A 24,483-nucleotide genomic window follows, 5' to 3' on the forward strand; every position below is an offset into this window, starting at 1 on the left:
ACACAGAATAAATAGTGAGGGGGACTCTGGGGGTACACAGAATAAATAGTGAGGGGGACTCTGGGGGTACACAGAATCAATAGTGAGGGGGACTCTGGGGTACACAGAATCAATAGTGAGGGAGACTCTGGGGGTACACAGAATAAATAGTGAGGGAGACTCTGGGGGTACACAGAATCAATAGTGAGGGGGACTCTGGTGGTACACAGAATCAATAGTGAGGGGGACTCTGGGGGTACACAGAATCAATAGTGAGGGAGACTCTGAGGGTACACAGAATCAATAGTGAGGGGGACTCTGGGGGTACACAGAATCAATAGTGAGGGAGACTCTGGGGGTACACAGAATCAATAGTGAGGGAGACTCTGGGGGTACACAGAATCAATAGTGAGGGGGACTCTGGGGGTACACAGAATCAATAGTGAGGGGAGACTCTGGGGGTACACAGAATCATTAGTGAGGGAGACTCTGGGGGTACACAGAATCATTAGTGAGGGAGACTCTGGGGGTACACAGAATCAATAGTGAGGGAGACTCTGGGGGTACACAGAATCAATAGTGAGGGAGACTCTGGGGGTACACAGAATCAATAGTGAGGGGGACTCTGGGGGTACACAGAATCAATAGTGAGGGGGACTCTGGGGGTACACAGAATCAATAGTGAGGGGGACTCTGGGGGTACACAGAATCAATAGTGAGGGAGACTCTGGGGGTACACAGAATCAATAGTGAGGGAGACTCTGGGGGTACACAGAATCAATAGTGAGGGGGACTCTGGGGGTACACAGAATCAATAGTGAGGGGAGACTCTGGGGGTACACAGAATCAATAGTGAGGGGAGACTCTGGGGGTACACAGAATCAATAGTGAGGGGGACTCTGGGGGTACACAGAATCAATAGTGAGGGGAGACTCTGGGGGTACACAGAATCAATAGTGAGGGAGACTCTGGGGGTACACAGAATCAATAGTGAGGGGGACTCTGGGGGTACACAGAATCAATAGTGAGGGGGACTCTGGGGGTACACAGAATCAATAGTGAGGGGGACTCTGGGGGTACACAGAATCAATAGTGAGGGAGACTCTGGGGGTACACAGAATCAATAGTGAGGGAGACTCTGGGGGTACACAGAATCAATAGTGAGGGAGACTCTGGGGGTACACAGAATCAATAGTGAGGGGGACTCTGGGGTACACAGAATCAATAGTGAGGGAGACTCTGGGGGTACACAGAATCAATAGTGAGGGGGACTCTGGGGGTACACAGAATCAATAGTGAGGGGGACTCTGGGGGTACACAGAATCATTAGTGAGGGGGACTCTGGGGGTAGAGAGAATCAATAGTGAGAGGGACTCTGGGGGTAGAGAGAATCAATAGTGAGGGGGACTCTGGGGGTACACAGAATCAATAGTGAGGGGTACTCTGGGGGTACACAGAATCAATAGTGAGGGGGACTCTGGGGGTACACAGAATAAATAGTGAGGGAGACTCTGGGGGTACACAGAATCAATAGTGAGGGGGACTCTGGGGGTACACAGAATCAATAGTGAGGGAGACTCTGGGGGTACACAGAATCAATAGTGAGGGAGACTCTGGGGGTACACAGAATCAATAGTGAGGGAGACTCTGGGGTACACAGAATCAATAGTGAGGGGGACTCTGGGGTACACAGAATCAATAGTGAGGGAGACTCTGGGGGTACACAGAATCAATAGTGAGGGGGACTCTGGGGGTACACAGAATCAATAGTGAGGGGGACTCTGGGGGTACACAGAATCATTAGTGAGGGGGACTCTGGGGGTACACAGAATCATTAGTGAGGGGGACTCTGGGGGTAGAGAGAATCAATAGTGAGAGGGACTCTGGGGGTACACAGAATCATTAGTGAGGGGGACTCTGGGGGTAGAGAGAATCAATAGTGAGAGGGACTCTGGGGGTAGAGAGAATCAATAGTGAGGGGGACTCTGGGGGTACACAGAATCAATAGTGAGGGGTACTCTGGGGGTACACAGAATCAATAGTGAGGGGGACTCTGGGGGTACACAGAATAAATAGTGAGGGAGACTCTGGGGGTATAAAAAGAACTCCATCTGCAGTTTGCTGCTCACTCTGACATCCACGTGTAAAACTTTTCACCCATGAAGATCGGCTCCCTCCCTCCCATTGGTCGGCTCATGACATATCTGATCTCAGGATATAATGATTTATCGGCACACTTTGCCCCGTCCCTATAACTCTTTACACGCTGGGCAGTTGTGACATATTACGCACATTGATCTCTCTATCGGTCACATGGTCCATAATCCTGCGACCTGTCCTATCAATCATTGGCTCTGCCTCGGTACGGAGCGCAGGTTTGACATTGAACTTTACGCCTCATTAATTTTATGTGCGTCTCCCAATCACTTCCTAATAACCATGACTTTGTCTTAGCGCCGGGTCACACATTGGCAGATAGTTCCGGGGGCCCGGTGATGTGCTGAATACAGGGCAGCCAGGTATCAGCCGGGCAGTCGGAGTGCTGAACTCTGATTGGCTGCTATAGATATCTGCACAATGCTTGCTCAGTCATCCTGAGTGTCTTTTCACCTAGTAATGTATATTTTGTATCATCTGATTTTATAACCACGTTTTTTTTTTTATTCCTATAGGTGAAATAAGCCACCGTGGTGCCTAACCATGAAGTTCGCCCGGTTCCTGCTGAAGAATGCGGCTCTGGCCAATGCGCCGAAACAGATCGAGAGGTTCAGCCGCTACTCTCCATCCCCTCTTTCCATGAAGCAGTTCATTGACTTCGGTAAGCGCAATCCGTTTCCTTTTTAATGCATGTCCATGTCTATTCCGGCTTCTAGACCTTTTCAGGTGGATTTAATCAATAAGTCGTACACGGGGCCATCCGACATAAATGTGTGGTGTATTTCCGCACCTCGAAGCCAAAGATGCAAATACATACCTAGAGTAATCAATGGCTGTAGAAACATGTGCATGCGCAGGGACATACAACCTTGGACTCAGGCTACCTGTATCCAGGGGTGTACACATGTACCAGAGGCATAACTAGAACCTTCAGGGGCCCCGGTGCAAGAAACCGTGAAGGCCCCCCCCGGATCTCTGGCCAGGGCCCTTCCCTTCAAGCCTGGGGCTCTTCCCACTGATCCTGGGGCCCTTTACTCTCATTGCAAGGACCCTTTCACAAGTTCTGCAGTGGGCTCCCTTCCTGCCATCTTGGGGTCCGGTCACAAGTGTGACCTTTGCAATCTTGCTAGTTCATCCACTGGTGTCAGTAGTTTTTATTTTTTGACATTCTAATTATTATAATTTATTTTATCATTACAATGTCACTGACTATGACTCTGTCCATTCAGAAAAGGAAGGAGCTGGTAAATTACTTATTTACCGACCCTCCCTTCCTGGTTCTCTATTGCGACATTCTATCCTATCCAGGTGTACAGGGGAGCTGTACAGACCCCCTGGAGCATGGGGCCCAATTGCAACCCCTGTAGTTAAACCCCTGACGTGCATATCAGCCAATACCAGCCTATACCAATGTACAGCCATTGAGTACAATGGGCAGATACGCAGCACCCTGTGGCTACTAGGCATGGAAATGTGCCCAAATGTTATGTTGTATGGACCCTGGCATCTGTGAACATGAGGGGTAAGACAGTGCAGTGCAATGACAGGCAGTGACCACCCCCCAATTGGCAATCATATCATTGGGACGATCCAACTACCCTAAGCTGAGGTCTTGATGCATCATCACTGCCACCCAAGCTGGCCATAGATGGATCCAATCAGCAGGAACCAGCCAAGATCTGCTACATCTATGTGCAGGCTGATTGTACCAAAGTCGATCCATTGATCAACTTTGGTACATCCAGCCTATCGGATATTTTACATGCAATTACTCCCTGTGGGTATAGCCGCTAGCATCAATCATTGGGTTCTGCCGGCTTGGGAAGGCTCCCTGCTGGCAGAACACAATAAGGCTGAGGGAGGGATTCCCATATCAACACTGAGTGCCGGTTCACATTTGTGCGATCACAGAGATCGCATGTAATTCAGAGCGCACTGCTCCTAAAATTACATGCGATCTCTAAGCGGTGCAAATTCAGCCATACAGTTTGCTAGAGAACTGACCACAATGTGTTCTGCTTAGTGTGGTCAGTTTTTAATAGGAAAGCAGAGGGACTGGCAGGACACCAGGGATTTCACACAAAGGAAGCAATATAAAGAGAACAGGAGACTTTCTCATACAAGTACATGGTACAGCAGCAACATAACAGGAATATGACGTTTTGGGGTAACAAATGCTTTAAGTTTTATTTCTCAGTCCAGCCCATTACATCTCGGCAACAAATGATTAAGATCTGATTTCTAAGTTGGTGTTTGTGGAACATTAAATTGCCGTGACAGATGATTCATGATTTATTTTGCTCATGTCATTGTGTAAAGACAAACACGAGTCTTGTAGATGATGCAGGCTCAATTTGCATAAGTATATATGACTGTATAGCAGAACATGTATATACAAATCACAACAAAGTACAACGGGGGAGGTGTTCTTAATGGAAGTTCAACACAGTGAAGAACACATAGACTTGGCTTTCTAGAACTACAAGTCCCAGCAACTTGTTTAGTGAGGAGAGGTAGAGGGTCATATGTGGCTGAGAGACCCCTGGTGGACAGTTTTGGGAATAAACATTCTAAAGCGGAGATGGGCAACATTGACAGTCCGGCTGTGCTGAAACTACAAATCTCATCAACCCCCTTCCCTTGGGAGTCATGGCTGTTGCTGTCAGGCTTGCAATGCCTTTTGAGACTTGTAGTTCCACAACAGTTGGAGTGCTGAGTTTGCCTAACTAAAGCTGGAAATTGGTAGAAGAAATGTGAATGAATAAATAATGGCCCATTTACACATTGGGGTAACTGCAACATGCATCACTATAGATGAACCAAAAATTTGGTGGCTGAAATATATCGGGCAAAAATGGTGTTCTCAGCATTCTGCCAATAAGAGAAAAAGGTGTCGATAATGGCACCAAAAAACGCATGCGATTTTACAGCAATTGCGAGGCGATTTTTACCATGCTTTTAACTGACCAAAAATGCAGCAAGAAGGATTTCTTAACACCACAAGGGAAGCGCAACAGACCATTGTGAAGACATACATTGAATTTAAACTAATAAACTTTTCTGCCGTGGCTGTGATGCTGTAACAGCTGTGCAGCACCGGCCGCTACCTCTGCAGTTTAAAGTGATTGTAAACCTCAGTCGTGAAATATGAACAAAGCATATCCCTCTATAGTGTCTGCTTGTCTCAATCCACAGCACTAAAGCCCCGTACACACGTACCGATCGTCGGCCGAACGATCGGCCGTCTTTTGTCCAAGGGCTGTCTTGTCTGTTGAAAACTGCAAAAGACTGCACATGAATTTAGTCGGCCAACAGCCGACTGCAGAAGTGATGTCATGTGATGGTTAACTTTCCTGGTCTTTTTTCTTCTCTGAGCATGCCCAGTCTTGCAAATCTGCTGTCTGTTGGCCGAAATCTGTACTGACTGGGGAACAATCGGCTGTTCTGGTGTTGGCCAACAAAAATTTTAAATTCCTGTACGACAGATTCTGTTCGGCCGAAAGTGCGCTGTCGGAAGCATCATACTAACAAGCTGAAAATCGGCCCATCGTTCGGCGGCTGAACATTTTCGGCCGACAATCGGTACGTGTGTACGGGGCTTTAGTCTCATTTCTATCTGCTGCCTCCTTCCTGGTCTATCAGCATGAGTCACGTCTGACAAGATTTCCTGACACTAAGAGAAAAATGGTGACGGGAGGGACCTCCAGCTGATTGACAGCCTCAGCTCTGTTCCTGTGTGCAGGGGGTCGTCCCTCCCAGGTGTCCCTCTCTTCCCTCCAATTGGCTCACTGAGAGTAATTTCAGCTCTCCGCCCCCTTTTTTCTGAACGCTCAGACATGCTTTACATTTCAGCACTTTGAATGGATGTAGAGAAGAGAGTGCTGCAGATAAACCGGTAAAACTTATGTAGGAGGATTTGTTTATTTTCTGTGTGTCACCTAAAGCTGGTCACTTCACTGGGTATATGCAAGGGTTTGCAACCACTTTTTAAGGGGAGTTGTAAAAAAAAAAAACATGCTGTTTTACCCCCCCCCCTCAGCCTCTTGTGTATAAGGCCCCATGCACACTTGTGACTTCAAAGTTGCATGTTGCCGCAATTTTGATGCCGCAATTTTGATGCAAGTTTGACTGGGCTTGAATGTCTTTGGAATTCAAAATTCATCAAAACCCTGCCAAAGTAGTGCAGGGACTACTTTGAAGTCGGTGCGACTGCAAGTCGCACAGATATGAATGAGGCTCATTGGAAATAATGGAGAACGACTTGTCATGCGATTTTTTTTTTTTTTTTTCAGTCCCAAATCGCATTACAAGTCGCACAAGTGTGAAAGGGGCCTGAGCCTTAAAGAAGATGGCACAGAGATAGAGCAGACAGATTGTGTAGTGGATGGCCAGCTTTACTCTGAGTGTTACTTGCAACCCTTTGGGGGCACTACAAATATCAGCATGCCCTCACAGCAAGAAGTGCCGTACCTTGTAGCTCCTTGAAACCTGCCGCTCTTCTAAAATTCCAAACCTAGAGAGAGGTTTGGGTCAGTGTATATTAATAGCCCGTGTCGGAGTATCTTCTATTACACGGTCCATATTTATATGGGAATTATGAATGAGTGGATACATTTATACTGTGCCTCATCCAATGTCCTTGCCTGAAGAAATGTATCATTACACACTGCTAATCGACATTAAAGACCTGCAAATGAATATTTATCTGTTACATTGTATCCAGCTGTTCATAGAGGCAGTCCCAGCACAATTCTATGTTTTAAAGTTAAATTTAAGCTTAAAGTTGAGTTTTCATATTTTCTGGGTCCTTCCATAGATAAGAAGGATATATTTCTTCCAGTCTGTTAGCTGGGTGTACAGCGGGGATCTGCTCGCTGTCTCAGCATGTCTTCTGCACAAAAGTTGTTTTTCTCTTTTGCTTCAGTTGCTATACCTGGAACTTCCTCTACGCCAAACCTTTTTCTTTTTTTTTTTTTTCCTGCTCCTTGTGGAGTAAACAAGTTTTTCTCCTCTGGGTGCTGACATCTGTGCATTCCTTAACCAGAGATTCACTACAATCTACATTACTGCCATTTACATTCTCACAGCTCTTGGTTTTTCATTTGATTGCCCCAAAATACTTTTATATACTATTTTTATATAAAAGTCAAAATATCCCAAGGATTTGTTCACACATGGCAGCTAAAGGGAACTGTACAGGTGTCTCGGCGAATTTAAGGAGAAATGTAAATGTAATTCATTTTTTATATATATATATATATATATATATATATATATATATATATATATATATATATATATATATATAGCGCCCACAGTTTGCGCAGCGCTTTACAATGTGAGGGAAGACAATACAGTTCAAAACAGGAGGAAGTAGAGGGCCCTGCTCATTAGAGCTTACAATCTAGAAGTGTGTGTGTATGTATGTGTGTGTATGTATGTGTGTGTATATATGTATATATATATATATATAATATATAATATATGTGTGTGTGTGTGTGTGTATGTATGTATGTATGTATGTATGTATATATATGTATATGTGTGTGTGTGTGTGTCTTCTGAATGATCAATTAGAGATACCTGTGTGAATTAAATAATGATTGACTTGTGGATTCTTATTTGATAGTGAACATATATAAGCCTTTTATATGTGTATAGAGATTAAAGCCCCGTACACACGTACTGATCGTCGGCCGAACGATCGGCCGTCTTTTGTCCGCGGGCTGTCGTGTCTGTTGAAAACTGCAAAAGACTGCACACGAATTTTGTCGGCCAACAACAGCCGACTGCAGAAGTGATGTCATGTGATGGTTAACTTTCCTTGTCTTTTTCTTCTTTGAGCATGCCCAGTCTTGCTAATCTGTCTGTCGGCCGGAATCTGTACTGACTGGCGAACAATCGGCCATTCTGGTGTTGGCCAACAAAAATTTTAATGCCTGCACACCCGATTCTGTTCGGCCGAAAATGCGCTGTTGGAAGCATCATACTAACAAGCCTACGATCGGTCGTCGGCCGAATATTTACGGCCGACAATCGGTACGTGTGTACAGGGCTTTAGATGTATTTCTGTATGAGGAAGGACGTTAGCTTTGAAGTCCGAAACGTTACTTATTGAAATACTCTGCCTTTGTACTGGTATGTACTTTTGGATGTTTTTCGAATAAAAGAAAGAATATTTGTGCAGCAATCCCTGTGGACTTTTTCTTATATATATAATACAGCCTGGGGGATGACTTGATTGCTTTGCACGCAAATTCAACGAACCATTGCTGTTGTGCTGTTCACCTGCATCTGTGAAATATATATATAATTTAAATGTACGTTTCTCCTTAAATTTGCTGAGGCACGTGTGTGTGTGTGTGTGTATATATTAGTGATCGACCAATATCGTTTTTTGTTACCGATACTGATATTTTGGCCATTGAATATCAGTATCAGCCGATATTTTTGTACAGGAAAAAAAAAATTTATTTTACTTTACAGATACTCTTGTGGAGGGATCTGGGGAGTCTAAAAGACCCCAAACCCCTCCTCTGCACTTAAAAGCATTCCAAACGCCAAGTTTGGCTGTTTTGAATGCTGTCATTTTTTTTTAATCTGGCGCTGAGGACCCGGAAGTGATGTCATGACATCACTTCCGGGTTTTTACATCACTTCCGGGTTTTTACATGGAGACCCAATCAGAGCCGACTGCATCGTTGATCGGGTCTTTAGCGGCCTTGCAGGCTGGTTGCCTGGGTCTCCTGGTGGGATGGGAGACACGGGCGAGCCGAGGAAGGCGTCGTAAATTACATTTACGTTTCTCCTTGAAGTCTTTGGGGGAGGGGAATGTTAAAGTGTTTGTTACCCCAGCATTTAATATTCCTGATATGTGCCCACTGTACTATGTACTTGTATGGGGAAAATATCCTGTTTCTTTGTATTGCTTCCTTTATGTGAAACCCCTGGTATTCCTGTCAGTCCCTCTGCCACACTAAACAGCAGAACACACCATGGTCAATTCTTTAGTTTTGCTGGGAACTCAATGTGCGCTCCTCTAATGATCAGACTTGTCCTGACGTTTTCCTGCTGCAGAGCCATTCATTGGGAAGCTCAGTGTATTGCTGCTTCTCCTCCCCCAGCTCTTATGCAGCTGAGAACGAGAGAATGTGATCGCTTTATAAAAAAAAAAGGGGGAGAAATCTATTGATTAAACTCCCCTGGCGTTGCGTTATCAACACCTTCGGTTGTTCACCTCTTGAAAGGAAAGCAGTCCGGGTTACGTAGTACTTATAATCTGCAGTTATGTAACCTGCTTTTTATTTTTACAAGCGAAAAAGATTACTTTGCAAATCAATATGCGTTCCTTGCATTGCAAGAAAATAAAAATATGAACAACATTTCTAAAGAGACCCTGTCGCAAAGCAAAACGCCCATTTAATAACGCTGTTGCTAAAGCGGGCATCCTTTCAAATGGGACATTCTGGTTCCAGGGCAGCAATGGAAGAGTATATCTGCTCCTCCCCCGAACCAATATGGCGTAGAGTGACTGTCTGGGTTAGAACGGCTATCACAGCCTAATCCCTTGGGTTTTGCTTTGTGACAAAAAATCCTTAACAGCATAGGAAACATGGGGATGATTAGGAGTTCTGGTTTTGTTTTTCTTTTTTCCATTTTTCTTAGAAAACTTCTGGGCAGTTGGGCTTCTAGTCTGTCTGTGGAATGACTTGACGTTCTGCCAGTAGCCCCGACCAAGTATTCTAAGGAATACAACTCGCTGAAAAACAGCAGATGTGTCTTACAGCTGCCACAGTTATCCCAACGTCCTAGCCGTGATAAATGAACCTCTGTAAGTTTGGCGCAGCTTGTTTACAAGAGGTCCAGTCTTGTAACCTAATATCCCCTAGTTGTGTGATCCTTCCAGATCCCTCCAGCAAACCGCACCATGAGCAAAGTACATTCCTCATGACACCAAGTCGGAAGCTATTTTGTACCATTCTTACTTTAAAGCCATCCTCCAGGCTATTTTTTTTTTTTGTAATCGTGTTGGGGATAGTGGAGCGGGGTTGGAGCCTTTGTTGGGTCTTTTATTGGCTCGCAGTAGTACAAACCGTACCCTAGATATAGTGAATGAAAGGTGCAGGGTTTGGTAACATTTTAGGATGTCTATAGATGGTTCAAATCTCAGTGGGTGCAGCAGGAACCGGCCGAGATTCGAACCATGTATGGGCAGGCTGATTGCACCCAATCGATTAACTTGGGTACAAGCAGCCTGCTGGATTTCACATGCTATTGTCGCTAGCGGCTGTTCTCTCTGCTGCACCCCCTTGGGAGAACACAATGGCTCGGCAGGAGGAATTCCCCAGTCAACACTGTCTGTGGGTTGCCGGAAAGAAGTTCACTCAGTCTATGACCGGCCTTACTATTCAGGTAAAGTGAGGGGAAATCCAAAATGTTACAATTGTAACCCAACCCTCAGCCCAACCACTATTCAGCTCTTGCCGACCAGCCGCCGCACACTTACTGCGGCAAGTCAGCTCTATTATGCAAAATGGCAGTGGGGGCGCGTTGATTGGCTAGAGGGGGAGCCAATCAGCGGGTCCAGCGGATGCGATGTCCGCCACACATCCCGATCGCTCCCCAAACAAGGCAGACCGCCGTTCTGTCACAGATGAACACAGGGCTCCTGTGTTAATCTAGTAAGTCCATCCCCCACACAGTTAGAAAGTATTCCCTAGGGACACACTAAACCATTTGATCGCTCTGGTGTTAACCCCTTCCCTGCCAGTGTCAGTACAGTAACAGTACATATTTTTGGCACTGATTACTGTATTAACATCACTGGTCCCCTCAAAAGTGTCAGGTGTCCAAGGTGTATGCTGCAATGTCGCAGTCTCGCTAAAAATCATTGATCGCCGCCATTACTATAAAAAATAAATAAATAAATAAAAATGCCATAAATCTATCCCCTAGTTTGTAGACGCTATAACTTTCGTGCAAACCAATCAATATACACTTATTGGGATTTTTTTTTTTTACCAAAAATATGTGGCATAATACACATTGGCCTAAACTGATGAAAAAAATTGATTTTTAAATTTTTTTTTTTTTTATTGGCTGTGTTTTATAGCAGAAAATAGGAAATATTGTTTTTTCAGAATTGTCGCTCTTCTTCTTTTTGTTTTATAGCGCCAAAAAAAAAAAAAAATCGCAGAGGTGATCAAATACCACCAAAAGAAAGCTCTATTTGTGGGGGGGGAAAAAAGACATCAATTTTATTTGGGTACAGCACTTCATGACCCCGCAATCCTCAGTTAAAATCTTGCAGTGCCGTTTCACAAAAAATGCCCTGGTCATTAAGGGGGCAAAACCTTCCAGTCCAAAAGGGGTTTAGGGGTCTTCGACCCTTTAAAGTTTCACACATCCATAGTGTTTTGCTTTATATTGAGTAGCCCCACAGACTACAGACTATACCTATCGCTGTCTAAGCAGCTCATCCTGCTGTCCAAACCATTTACGTAAGCTGTTCTGGTTCACAAGTGTAAGAACTGACCTGAGATAAAAGATCAGAGTTCAAATCCAGTGCCATGCATTGATAAGCCTTTCACATCCAGTAAGGTTGCCGTTTAGATATGAGATCGCACTATCTAACCCCTGGTAGAAATGCAAAAAAAAGGTTTGTTTTACCTTCCAGTGCAATCCCTAGTCAAGTTGATTTGATGGCCATAAGTAACGCATGATCACCAGTAAGAGTTCCACTGGAGCTGCAGTTGTGTATGGTGATGGTCCTGTCAGTAAGGACACCTGTCATGAATGCATGGGCAGCCATGACAGCACTAGCAATTGTGCTTCCTTCAGAAACCAGAGGATCAGCATGGCAGCCAAACAGCATTTTGTGGAGCTCTTCAGCATCAGACAATTGCACTTAAGGAGGATGCTAAATGTCAATATTTTAGTGTTGAATTAAGGCTGAACAGTCCCTTTTTTCTTCTCATAAATTTGGTGAAGTCTTAAAGTGAATGTCCAGCCAAAATACTTTTATTTTATTTTGGGAGATGGGGAAGAAGGGTTAGAACCTTTTGTCGTGGTTTTACCAGTTTCCTTATTGCTGTTGTGCCAACCTAGAGGCTGGGAGATGGTGTTTAAAGTCAGGCCACCTGTATCTGAAGTTGACCAGCCATTTTAACACAGAGGAACCGTTAACTTTATAGTCTCAGGGAACTAGTGGTAATCGATATATGTACACTAGTGTGGTGGAAGAATGTTCCTTAATAATGGTGGACAATGGAAGGAATGCTCCTTAATGTTGGTGGCCAGTGGGGAAGAATGCTCCTTAACGTTGGTGGCCAGTGGGGAAGAATGTCCCTTTAATAACGTTGGTGGCCAGTGGGGAAGAATGTCCCTTTAACGTTGGTGGCCAGTGGGGAAGAATGTCCCTTAACGTTGGTGGCCAATGGGGAAGAATGCTCCTTAACGTTGGTGGCCAGTGGGGAAGAATGCTCCTTAACGTTGGTGACCAGTGGGGAAGAATGCTCCTTAACGTTGGTGGCCAGTGGGGAAAAATGCTCCTTAACGTTGGTGGCCAGTGGGGAAGAATGCTCCTTAACGTTGGTGGCCAGTGGGGAAGAATGCTCCTTAACGTTGGTGGCCAGTGGGGAAAAATGCTCCTTAACGTTGGTGGCCAGTGGGGAAGAATGCTCCTTAACGTTGGTGGCCAGTGGGGAAGAATGTCCCTCAACGTTGCTGGCCAGTGGGGAAGAATGCTCCTCAACGTTGCTGGCCAGTGGGGAAGAATGCTCCTTAACGTTGGTGGCCAGTGGGGAAGAATGCTCCTTAACGTTGCTGGCCAGTGGGGAAGAATGTCCCTTAACGTTGCTGGCCAGTGGGGAAGAATGTCCCTTAACGTTGCTGGCCAGTGGGGAAGAATGTCCCTTAACGTTGCTGGCCAGTGGGGAAGAATGTCCCTTAACGTTGCTGGCCAGTGGGGAAGAATGTCCCTTAACGTTGCTGGCCAGTGGGGAAGAAATTCCCTTAACGTTTGTGGCAATGTGAATTTTCTTCACAACGCCAGCACTCTCACGCTCTGGCATTTTTTTTTTTTTTTTACCTTTCCAATACTGGAGACATCCCAATAAATTGATCCAGCAGGCTGCATGCAGGAAGTACAGGGGCAAAAACAGCCCTTTAGCAGCTACAACTCCTGATCCTGATCCACTCCTGAGAATAAAAAGTAAAGATAAGGTGCAATCTTTGCTCCATGAGTACTATGCAATTATGCAACCAAAATCCCCTTAGTCAGCAGGAGTTCAGGTTGGTTATTCTTCCTGGAAAGTCTGTTTTGTATGTCGGTCTTATCTAACATTAACATTAGCAATAAACAAGCCCAATATTGTCCAAGGCTGCAACACTCAGACAACCTGCAATGTATAACCCCATGTCTACAAATAATTACTCGGAAGATCATTCCTTGCCGGCAAACTTTGGCTGCTTATGCGCAAAGACTAAAAATAAATAATAAAAAAAAAAAAAAAAAAAAAAAATATCCATCTCACACATACACGTTTTTGCCTTTTTAGTTACACTTTAAATTTAATCTTCGGGAGTATATCATTTTATTTTTTAGTCTTGGATAGAGTGGAGTCCTTTTTTATTGCTTTCTATGTCCTCCGTTTTGGGGAGATTCTCACTTTATTTGTTCTGTTTACTTTTTACTTTATCATTTGAAAGTAAAAGAAAATCCCAAATTTTAGGTTGTCCCCAGAAAAGTAATAGAGGGGAAATCTTCCAATGGGGACACTAGTTCTGGTGACCTGGGGTAGCCCCAAGAGATTCCCTTAATTTACAGGTATTTCCTTTAGAGTCCCCCCTCCTCAAGGTACATGTACAGTCATGCCAAGGTTTGGGAGAAAGTGCTGTGGTCAGATGAGACCAAAATTGAGCTATTTGGCATTAACTCAACCCGCCATGTTTGGGGGAAGAAAAATGCTGACTATGACCCTAAGAACACCATCCCTACAGTCAAGAACAGAGGTTGAAACCTGAGACTTTTAGGCTGTTTCTCTGCCAAAGGTACAGGCAGACTTTGCTGCATTGAGGGGCCAATGGACGGGGCCATGTATTGTCAAATCTTGGATGAGAATCTTCTTCCCTCAGCCAGAACACTGAAGATGGGTCATGGATGGGTCTTCCAGCATGACCCAAAACATACTGCCAAGGCAACAAAGCAGTGGCTCAAGAAGAAGCACATTAAGGTCATTGAGTGGCCTAGCCAGTTTTCAGACTTTATTCTTATAGAAAATCCATGGAGGGCAGGGCCGGCCTTAGGTGTTCAGACGCCCTGTGCAAGCTAATCATGTGCCCCCCCCCCGCACATTTTCTTGTACCTTTTTTTTGCACTTTATTTGACTTTTTCTGTTTTATGATCACTAAATACAGCAGAGCCCCCCTTGCATCAGAGACTGCCCCCCTTGCATCAGAGAGCCCCCCCTCACACAGAGCCCCCCTTGCATCAGAGATCCCCACACAGGGCCCGCCTTGCATCAGAGATCCCCACACAGGGCCCGCCTTGCATCAGAGACCCCCTTACATTTTGTTTCAGGAGAGAGAGCTTACTTAATTCAGGATGTAGACTCTTTTTCTTTAAACTTCCCGCCCACACATCCCCAGGGAGTGTCGGCGGGGCAGACTCGGGAGGAGAAGGGTCGGGAGGAGAAGGAGTTGACTATCTCTCCTCTGGCGTCCCTGCAGAAGGGAGGGGAGGAGGGATCTGTCAGCGGCGGTGGATCGGAGGCTGTGCTGTGTGAGATACACAGCTCAGCCCTTTAGCTAGGAGACCGAAGCACAGAGGGAAGTAAGCGGCAGCCGCGGCCTGTGTTAACCCTCTCCAGGCCACGGTCGCCGCTTACCTCCCGCTGTGCGGCCTGATCATCTGCGAGCTGTGATGGCCGCAGTGCGCCCCTGTTGCCCATGGCGCCCTGTGCGGCCGCACAGCTCGCACACCCCTAAGGCCGTTCCTGATGGGAGGGAGCTGAAACTTCAAATTGCTAAGCGAAAGCCAAGAAACCTTAAGGATTTTAGAGAAGATCTGTAAAGAATGGACCAAAATCCCTCCTGAAATGTGTGCAAACCTGATGACCAACTACAAGAAACGTCTTGCCTCTGCCTGCCAACAAGGGTTTCTCCACCAAGTACTAAGTCATGTTTTGCTTGGGGATCAAATACTTATTTTACTCACTGAACTGCAATTCAATTTTATAACATTTTTACAATTTTTTTCCCTGGATTTTTGGTTGATATTGTGTCTCTATCACTTTAAAATACACCTGTGATAAAAAATTATAGACCCCTTATTTCTTTGCAAGTGGGCAAACTTACAAAATCTGCAGGGGATCAAGTAATTATTTTCCCCGCTGTATCTTCACATCTTTGGATCTGCTGATCATTTTGATATGCACTTTTCTTTTGCTTAGTCTGGATTGCCCTGGTTGGAGATGGGCTTTCCATAAATAGCTAGCATGTGAACTAAAGCAACAGATGTAATTAAATGAAGTGTAGTTTATGGGCATTCAGTCTGAATTATTGTCCCTGGTTACACTTGGCTGACACCACTTCTATAATCTTATCTGGGTGAAGTTTGGACAGCAGCTAGAAGTACAGCTTTGGCCTTCAAGGCCATGTTTGAGGGCATCTCCAGGAATATGCTGTGTTATCCAGATTTTCCAGAGTTCTCATGCTATCATACCATATGAGATGATACTTCCTTGTGAACTCAAAGAAATATTAAAATATAAGTGTATGTGCATGTGTGTATAAATATATTTTCTCTATTCCTTGTTTGTAAGGAGATGTAGTAAGAGACCTATAAATGTGAAGAGACCTTTAAATTGTGTGTAGACCCTAATTAATTTCTCCTTTTTTTTTTTTTTGGTCTGTTAAATATACTATTGGAATCATTTTGTTATCTGTTAAGTGTAAAAAGTAATCCCTCTTAATCTCCAGTGAGTTCAAAAATGGTTGTGATGCCAGTTAACCATGCAAACTAACAATGAGGGTTGGGGTGGTGCCCATCCAGGCTCCTTATCTGTCCAGGTCAGAAGACTTGCACTAAAGGGTGCAGGCTGGGGGAGAGCTGGTCTTGGCTTAAAATGCGTAAACACAAAGGAAATAAAAATCCTAAATGCCACACATCCAGCAAAGCCTAATAGTAAAAGGATATACTCTGTCCAGGCCATGTCGCTAATGCATTTCACCCTACTCACGGGGCTTCATCATAGAAGAGCCATGACTAACCCGCTTGGATGGGGTAAAAAACACATTGGTGGGGGGAGGGGGGGGCGTTGGGGTGGCGTGTCCTGAATGGAGTCTGAGGCTTCTTTCCCTTTCTTAGCATGCATAAAGGAAGGGATGTATTCCAGAGATAAGACTATAATCCTTCCACTTTATAAAACTCTTGTCCGACCACATCTGGAGTATTCTGTCCAGTTCTGGTCGCCAGTCCTCAGGAGGGATGTGTTGGAGCTGGAGAGAGTCCAGAGAAGGGCAACTAAACTGATTAGGGGATTGGAGGAACTTAATTATGAAGAGCGTCTGCAATCGTTTGATTTATTCTCCCTGGAGAAGAGATGCCTGAGGGGGGACATGATAGCAATTTATAAATATCTCAATGGGGATCTCAGCTTAGAAAAAAAGCTATTCAGTCGAAGGGATTGCATGAGGACTCGAGGGCATACATTGCGATTAGAGGAGAAGCGTTTTAACCTCCGGCAACGTGGGGGGTTCTTTACTGTTAGGGCTACAAGATTGTGGAATTCTCTACCACAAGAGGTGGTTTCTGCGGGTAGTATGGTGGCTTTCAAAAGACTCTTAGACGTACATCTCAAGGATCAGAACATTCGGGGGTATGTGAGATGATTACAGCCACACACACCGACACAGGTTGAACTGGATGGACTATTGTCTTTATTCAACCTCACCTACTATGTAACTATAGATACCATTGACTTTTGCTGGATGTGCGGCATTTGGGACTTTTCCGTCCACCAGTTAATTATGTTCTCAGTACTCTGTGGACTACAGAACCCCCCCATTTTATTGAGATGAGAAGTGTAGTCCCAACACCCGTCCTATCCCAGGGTAATTGTACTGCTCCTCCTTGGAGTGCAGGAGTGGTCGTTGTCACTCCAGGAAAGAAGTGTTAATGGCAGGGTCAGCAGGTTCAAATATAAAAGGGGGTAAAAAAAAAGACGAAGAAAAATAAAAAAACGAATGCAGCCACCACATCTAAGGACTGATGAGCTGTAATATATTATATTTGTTTTTGGGCTTGCATACACTTTTGACATGTGGGTGCAGATTAACATCTTAATTAAGCACATTTGTTTTCTGTTTCTGTAGGATCTGCCAATGGATGTGAGAAGACCTCTTTTGTCTTCCTGCGGCAAGAGTTACCTGTGAGGCTGGCCAATATCATGCGTGAGATCTACATCCTCCCGGACCCCCTGCTTGGGACCCCGTCGGTTCAGCTTGTGCAGAGCTGGTGAGTAATGTCAGGGGACATGCTCCAGCCATGGCTGCCCCCATCACATTCTGCTTATTTACCTCTGTGGCCTTTACCACTCGAATTTAGCTTAAACTTTGCTTGCATTTCTGCCTGTGTGGGACAGAAAATGCACGCATAAAACAAACGGTGAATGGTGTGGTTTTGCAAAACTACCTAATAATCTGTGCTGGAGCCAACATAAACTATATAGTTCTCTTTTTTTTTTAATGCCCTTAGTGCCATATAGAGTTCTAAAGGAGGGGTTTGATTGGATTTTGTAGAGCAAGAGACAGTTTAAAGAGGAAGTAAACCCTCCTCAGGAAGTTGTACCTATAGGTAAGCCTATATTAAGACTTACCTATAGGTACTGTAAATATCTCCTAAACATGCACCGTTTAGGAGATATTTACCTTTAATGCAGCCAGTGACGTCACTGGCGCATGCGCTCTGAAGGAACGGCAGATCGTGCCGTTCCTTCAGAGCCCTGTGCCGTGACCGTCGGCTCCCGGCGCGCGTGCGCGGGAGTGACGTCACCGCGGCTCCGGCCAATCAGATGGCCGGATGCCGCGATCCCGGAAGACGGGCGACTATACATGTCGCCCGTCATACAGGTAAGCGGACGGCACGGCGGGGGCTCGTTCTAAGGTAAGTATTTCATAATGAGCTAGTATGCGATGCATACTAGCTCATTATGGGTTTCTCTTTCAGGATGTAAAGAAAAAAAAAAAAACTTTTTTCGGTGTACAACCTCTTTAACCACTTCAATACAGGGCACTTTCACCCCCTTCCTGCCCAGGCCAATTTTCAGCTTTTAGCACTGTTGCATTTTGAAGCGTCATGCAACACTTTACCTAAACCAAATTTATGTCATTTTTTTTCCCACAAATAGAGCTTTCTTTTGGTGGTATTTTATCACCACAAGGTTTTTTCTTTTTTTTCTAAACAAATTAAAAAAAAGACCGAAAAGTTTGAAAAAAAAAAAAAAAATTTTTTTTTTTGTTTGTTATACAATTTTGTGAATAGATACGTTTTTTCCTGCACTGAGGAGCACTGATGAGGAGGCACTGATGGGGTGGCACTAATATGTGGCACTGATAGGTAGCACTGATAGGCGGCATTGATGGGCACTGATGGGCGGCACTGATTGGCACTGATGGGCGGAACTGATTGGCACTGGGCGGCACTGATTGGCACTGATATGCGACACTGGTGGGCAATAATGGGCACTGCACTGGTGGGCGGCACTGATAGATGGCAATTATGGGCACTGGCGGGCAGCACTGATGGGAAGGGCACTGGCGGGCAGCACTGATGGGGAGGGCACTGGCGGGCTCTCTGAGCCCTGATTTCCATCCCTGGTGGCCGTGGTGGGCATCCCTGGGGTCATGGGTGAGCATCCCTGGTGGTTCTAGTGGCACCCCCCCCCCCCCGAGAGTCTACACTGGTAATCAATGATCTGATTACCAGTGCAGACCCCCCCCTGTCAGGCACGAACTAAGGAAAGCCGATCAACGGCTCTTCCTGTGTACTATGTGAACAGCTGTGATTGGACACAGCTGCTCACATGGTAAAGAGCCTACGTCAGTGTGTCAGAGTAACACGCCGCATCACCGATCGCCGCTCTGCGCGTCCCCCGGTGCCGCGCAGAGCGCATTATCCTGCCGCCGTCATATGACGTCCGGTCAGGATAATGCAACCACTTTCCTGCCGTCAATCGCATATAGGGCGGGCGGGAAGTAGTTAATGTTAAGCCCATGTCCAACTTCTTGAAAGAGAGCATTTTCAGGGCTAAAATAAAATTGGTCAGTGAACGGCTAAGGCAGCCCAAAAGACACTGACTGTCATAGCCCCAATTGTGTGGTAAAACGCGTCAGTGAAAACACAAAAGTCAGCATGACAGCCTGGGGGCTAGAATTTCCTAAAGGAGCATTCAAGTTTAATGGGAACATCTAAGTTTACCATTGCTGAACTCCAAGCAGAGATAAGGAAAATGCCCAGTGAATGCTGTTACTAATTTTTAACCAAAATATGCACATTTATTTAAAATGCATCTAATATAAATAACTGATTTGGATTTGATTTTAGCCACTTGTAATCCCCTGTACAGCAGCTCTGACTGTAAGGGTTCTTTCACACACTCCGCTCCCTCGGCGGACTCCGTTTATCGATCCGCCGATTCCCCCGCTGAGCAGGAGAATGACAGCTGTTCTCCGTGCTGTGTGCGGAGACCCAGCTGTCAGAGCCCCATACATCTCTATGGGGGAATCGGATGGGAACGGACCATTGGTCCGTTCTCATCCGATCTGCTGGACGGATGGAAAATAGAGTTTCCATCCGTCCAGATTTGACGGATCGGATGTCAGCAGACATGTCTCCGCTGACAACTGATGCCCCATAGGGATGCATGGGGGGACCGTTCAGATCCGCCAAACAAACTGACAGGCGGATCTGAACGGGGTCCGCCTGTGTGAAAGGGGCCTAAGTAGGAGCGGTAGCAATAGCATTCAGGTGTGCTGCGTTCACATGTGTTCACAGGCAATTTGCTAACTGGGAGAGAACAGAGAGCTGATCTTATGAAGTCTCTTGCTGCTCCTTCAATGTCCAGCCACAGACTGGGGGCAGGGAAGTGACCCAGCAAGGGTACTAAAGCTGGCCATAGACTGAGCGATTTTTCTGTCCTGCAAAGAAAAAGCTTGATTCCCCAATCAACGCAAACAGTGTTGACACGGACAGGGGAATCTCTTGCAGAGTCATTGTGTTCTCCCGGAGGGGGGGGGGGGGGGGTCAGGGGAAGCCATTCCCACTAGGGGAACAGAGAGATTATTGCTGGTGGCTAACAATAATCGCATGTAAAATCCAACAAACTGGTTGATCGATCAACTTGGGTACATTCAGCCTGCCCATGCTTGGTTCGAGTCTCCGCCGGTCCCTGCTGAACCTGCCGAGATTCAAACTGTTTAAAGCCGGCTTTATTTTCAGTATTGAAAAGCAAGGTCACTAGGCTTTCCTGTGCTGTGTGATAGGACTGTATGGCCTTGTTCACACTTGTGAGTGGGGTAGAAACACTGGCTTGAGCCACATTTTTGCTGCAGCCCAACAGCCCCCTCCAAGCCGCAAAGGCTGCCATATGGAGCTATATACATGCCAGGATTACAATGCTTTTATAGTGTGGTGCAGCAAAATGATCCCCTCTGTTGTATTTGGGCAGTACAGCCTGCTAAAATGTACCTATTATTTTAAGGGTAAAATATAGGTCTCCTCACCGTTTTGGATCGCTCTTCAGAAGGCAATGCTAGTGTAAACCAGACCTTAGCTGGACTGCATGGACAGCAATGCAAGTTGTTTCCCCTATGTTTATTCAGTGGTTCATCTGACGTTCAACTTTAAATAAGCAGAATCTTACAAAACTGTTTTCTGGTAAATTGTTTTTACAGATCCATTTAATGTTTGACAGACCGGGTTCAGGCACACAGGTGCTCCCAGCTGCCGCCTCCCTGACCTTCTGGTTACTCATTAGATCAGACCATCAGTCCAAAATACTGAACTGATGACTATTAATTTTTCTTGAGCAGAAACCCTTCTACACCTGGTGAGATTCTCTGAGTTCTGCACGGTAGTGCAAAGGAGAGGTGGAAAGCTTCACGTAGCCTTGAAAGTGCTAAAAAAAGAATTTTATTTGAAGAGTTTTGAATATTTGGGTCTCAAAATGTGAGTCAATATTTTTCAAGTGGTGAAATGTTCTGGATTACTTGGATAAGTTTGCATTTTTGAAGAAAAAAAATACACATTTTTTTGCAGGTAAAAAAAAGTGCGTTTACTTATTTTTTTCCTAAGGGGCCTGCAGAGCATTGCATCCGTGATCATCAGATCATGGGTGCAATGTCTGGCTCCTGCAGACTCTCAGGATAGCTGTCTGCCTGCACCTCCATTACAGGCAGGCAAGATTAAGAGTGCTCCCCAGCACCCTCGCAGTTCATTGAGCTACAAGCCCTCAGCGGCAATGGCTGATGGTACTTGTAGTCTATTCATTCACCGGAAACTGCATGAATGACGCGGCCGTGTGTATGGAGCTCCGCATTGCTGCACGTTTTTCAAAATTGGCACAGCGGGTATGGGGAGAGAATTCACACCCCCCCCCCCATCTGCTGTCACATATGGGGGGGGGTGCACACTGGACATGTTACACCTGTATTTAGGATGTAACCTGTTCATAAAGGTGAACTCAACCATTTAATATATTTTTTGATCAATCCTTTTTTTTTTCTAGGACTTTGAGGACAGTCCTTCGGGAAGCATGAATGCAGGATAAGTCATTAAAGCGCCTCTCCAATTATTCAGAATAAGTTTTTTTATTTGCAGTTTCCAAGGGAAATCCAACACATTTGAGGGTTGCAGAGGCCCCCCCTTCTAAAGGGGTGCATAAGATGGAAAAAAATACATTTTGTCCAGACAATGGTATCATAAGGACCTGTAATTTAACAAGAAAATGTGGGGTTTAAAAAAAATAAACATGCATACTCCCCTCAATGCTGCAGCATTGGCGTTATGCTACAGCCGACCCCCCCCCCCCCCCCCCCCGCCGACTCTAAACCTAAGAACTGAGCAATCATATGACCCCTGATCATTCAGTTCTAGGTCTGCTTTAAGCAGAGAGCAGTGACAGTCAGTCACTGCTCCCTGCTCTGCCCCTACAGCCCTCACTGCTGCACCGGGCAGAAGAGGGAGTGGGCACAGCTATCTTTGGCTCTCAGCTGAGAGCCAACTGTCAGTCAGACATCTGCATGGATCCCGACATTATCGGGATCCTTCCAGAGCCTGGAGCGGTTCTGTGACGTCAGCCAACAGGCTTTAGCCCGCTGTCAGCTGTATCTGGGTCACAGGAGTGTGGAAATGTATTTTTTTTTTTTTTTTATTACAGGTACTTACACTGAACAAAAATATAAACGCAACACTTATGTTTTTGCCCCCATTTTTCATGAGCTGAACTCAATAACTTTTTCTACACAACAGGCCTATTTCTCTCAAATATTCACAAATTTGTCTAAATCTGTGTTAGTGAGCACTTCTCCTTTGCCGAGATAATCCGTCCACCTCACAGGTGTGGCATATCAAGATGCTGATTAGACAGCATGATTATTGCACAGGAGTGCCTTAGGCTGGCCACAATAAAAGGCCACTCTAAAATGTGCAGTTTTATTGTCCGTATCTGGTGTGACCACCATTTGCCTCAGTGTATATAGGACCATCAATTTACGCAGCACTTTACATTTAGAGCCTGACAAGTCGCGCTCCCTCGCGGTCCATTGACCGCTACAGGACCCGTTCTAATAGGAGCGACACAAGTCGCTCCGACTTAGAAAAGGGGTCCTGTACTATTTCAGGGCAACCTTGGAGCGACTTGCATAGACTTCCATTATGTGAAGTCCCTGCAAGTCGCTCCGAAGTCGTGGTGCAATGTAATGCACAAGTCGCCCCCGAAGTAGTAAGGAGTCGTGTCGCGCTAATGTGAACCGGCTCTTAGTGATGCACCGATAAACCAAAATGTACCCAGCATGCACCGCTCATCTTTGTAGACTCGTTGAACCGGCCACAACCTAATGCTGGCTTATAATTTGGAATAATGGAATTGTTCCATGACTGAGTGCGTAATAATAAAGGGCACACACCCAGCTCTGAGGCCGTCTCTATGTAAACAGCTTGTGTTGTGTAGACTATATCTAACCTGGCACAGGTGGCACTGAACAGTTTGTTCCCAACGTCTTATCTTACGTTTCTGAATGAAGCTGGGACGTTTCCTGAAATCTTGCATCAGCAGACTCTTTTTATACAAACGAGTAGATTGAAGTTTCTTGCACTGTAATGGCATGCTATGCAAGGTTGCTCTTAAAGGAAATTGCCATTTTAAGACTATGTTTTATAATCCTCTACTTCCAGCTTTCATAGACCTATATTAAAAAATTTGGTGTGTAAAAGAATCACCCCCATTTAAAATATTCACATTTTCTTGCAATGCAGCCTGAAATGAAGACAGACAGTTTTTGTTTTATCCAGCTATATTTACTGGTGTAACTTAAAACATCCAATTGAAAGATATAATACCAACATATCAGGGAAAAAAATAAAAAAAACAGAATCGCTTGGAATAAGGATCACCCCCTTATGTCAGTATTTTGTTGGACAACCTTTTGCTTTTAATTATAGCTTTTAGTCTGTTGGGATTTGTCTCTACTAACTTTGCACATCTAGTCTTTGCAAATTTTGCAGAACTGCTCAAATTCAGTTAGAGAGGTTGTAAAAAACGAACACCTGAAAGATAAACGCATAATGAGCTAGTATGCATCGCATACTGGTATGAAATACTTACCTTAGAACGAAGCCCTGAGGTGCCGACCGCTCCTCTGTCTCTGCGATTACGTCACTCCACGTGGGCACAGGGTTCTGAAGGAACGGCACGAGCGGCCTTTCTTTCAGAGCGCATGGGCCAGTGATGTCACTGGCTGCATGCAAAGTAAATATCTCCTAAACGGTACATGTTTGGGAGATATTCACAGTACCTTTATCATAGGCTTACCTTTAGGTACAAGTTGCAGAGGAGGGTTTACTTCCTCTTTAAATGTGATGGTTTGTGGACTGCAGGCTTCAAGTCCTTCCACAGATTTTCAATGGGGTTTAGGTCTGGGCTCTGCTTAAGCCATGCAAGGACAATCCCCTTTTTTCTCCTTAAACCACTGTGTGATCATGTTTGCTGTGTGCTTTGGGTCATTGTCATGTTGGAACACTTCTTCTCATTGACAACTTTCTGGCAGAGGGCAGCAGATTTTCCTCAA

General features: G+C 45.2%; 1 protein-coding gene across 1 annotated transcript in view; it reads left to right on the top strand.

Annotated features, from left to right (window-relative positions):
• The first annotated feature begins 2,655 nt into the window (after positions 1-2,655).
• The window catches only part of PDK4 (pyruvate dehydrogenase kinase 4), a 40,102-nt gene continuing 18,274 nt past the window's right edge, over positions 2,656-24,483 (top strand). The window contains exons 1-2 of the mRNA XM_082257468.1: positions 2,656-2,797; positions 17,512-17,653. Coding sequence (XP_082113594.1) covers positions 2,680-2,797; positions 17,512-17,653 — 260 coding nt within the window. The 5' untranslated portion in view covers positions 2,656-2,679. The remainder of the gene's footprint in view (positions 2,798-17,511; positions 17,654-24,483) is intronic.

This window comes from Pelophylax lessonae, assembly GCF_965119305.1.
Source record: "Pelophylax lessonae genome assembly, chromosome: 5".
Taxonomy (NCBI): domain Eukaryota; kingdom Metazoa; phylum Chordata; class Amphibia; order Anura; family Ranidae; genus Pelophylax; species Pelophylax lessonae.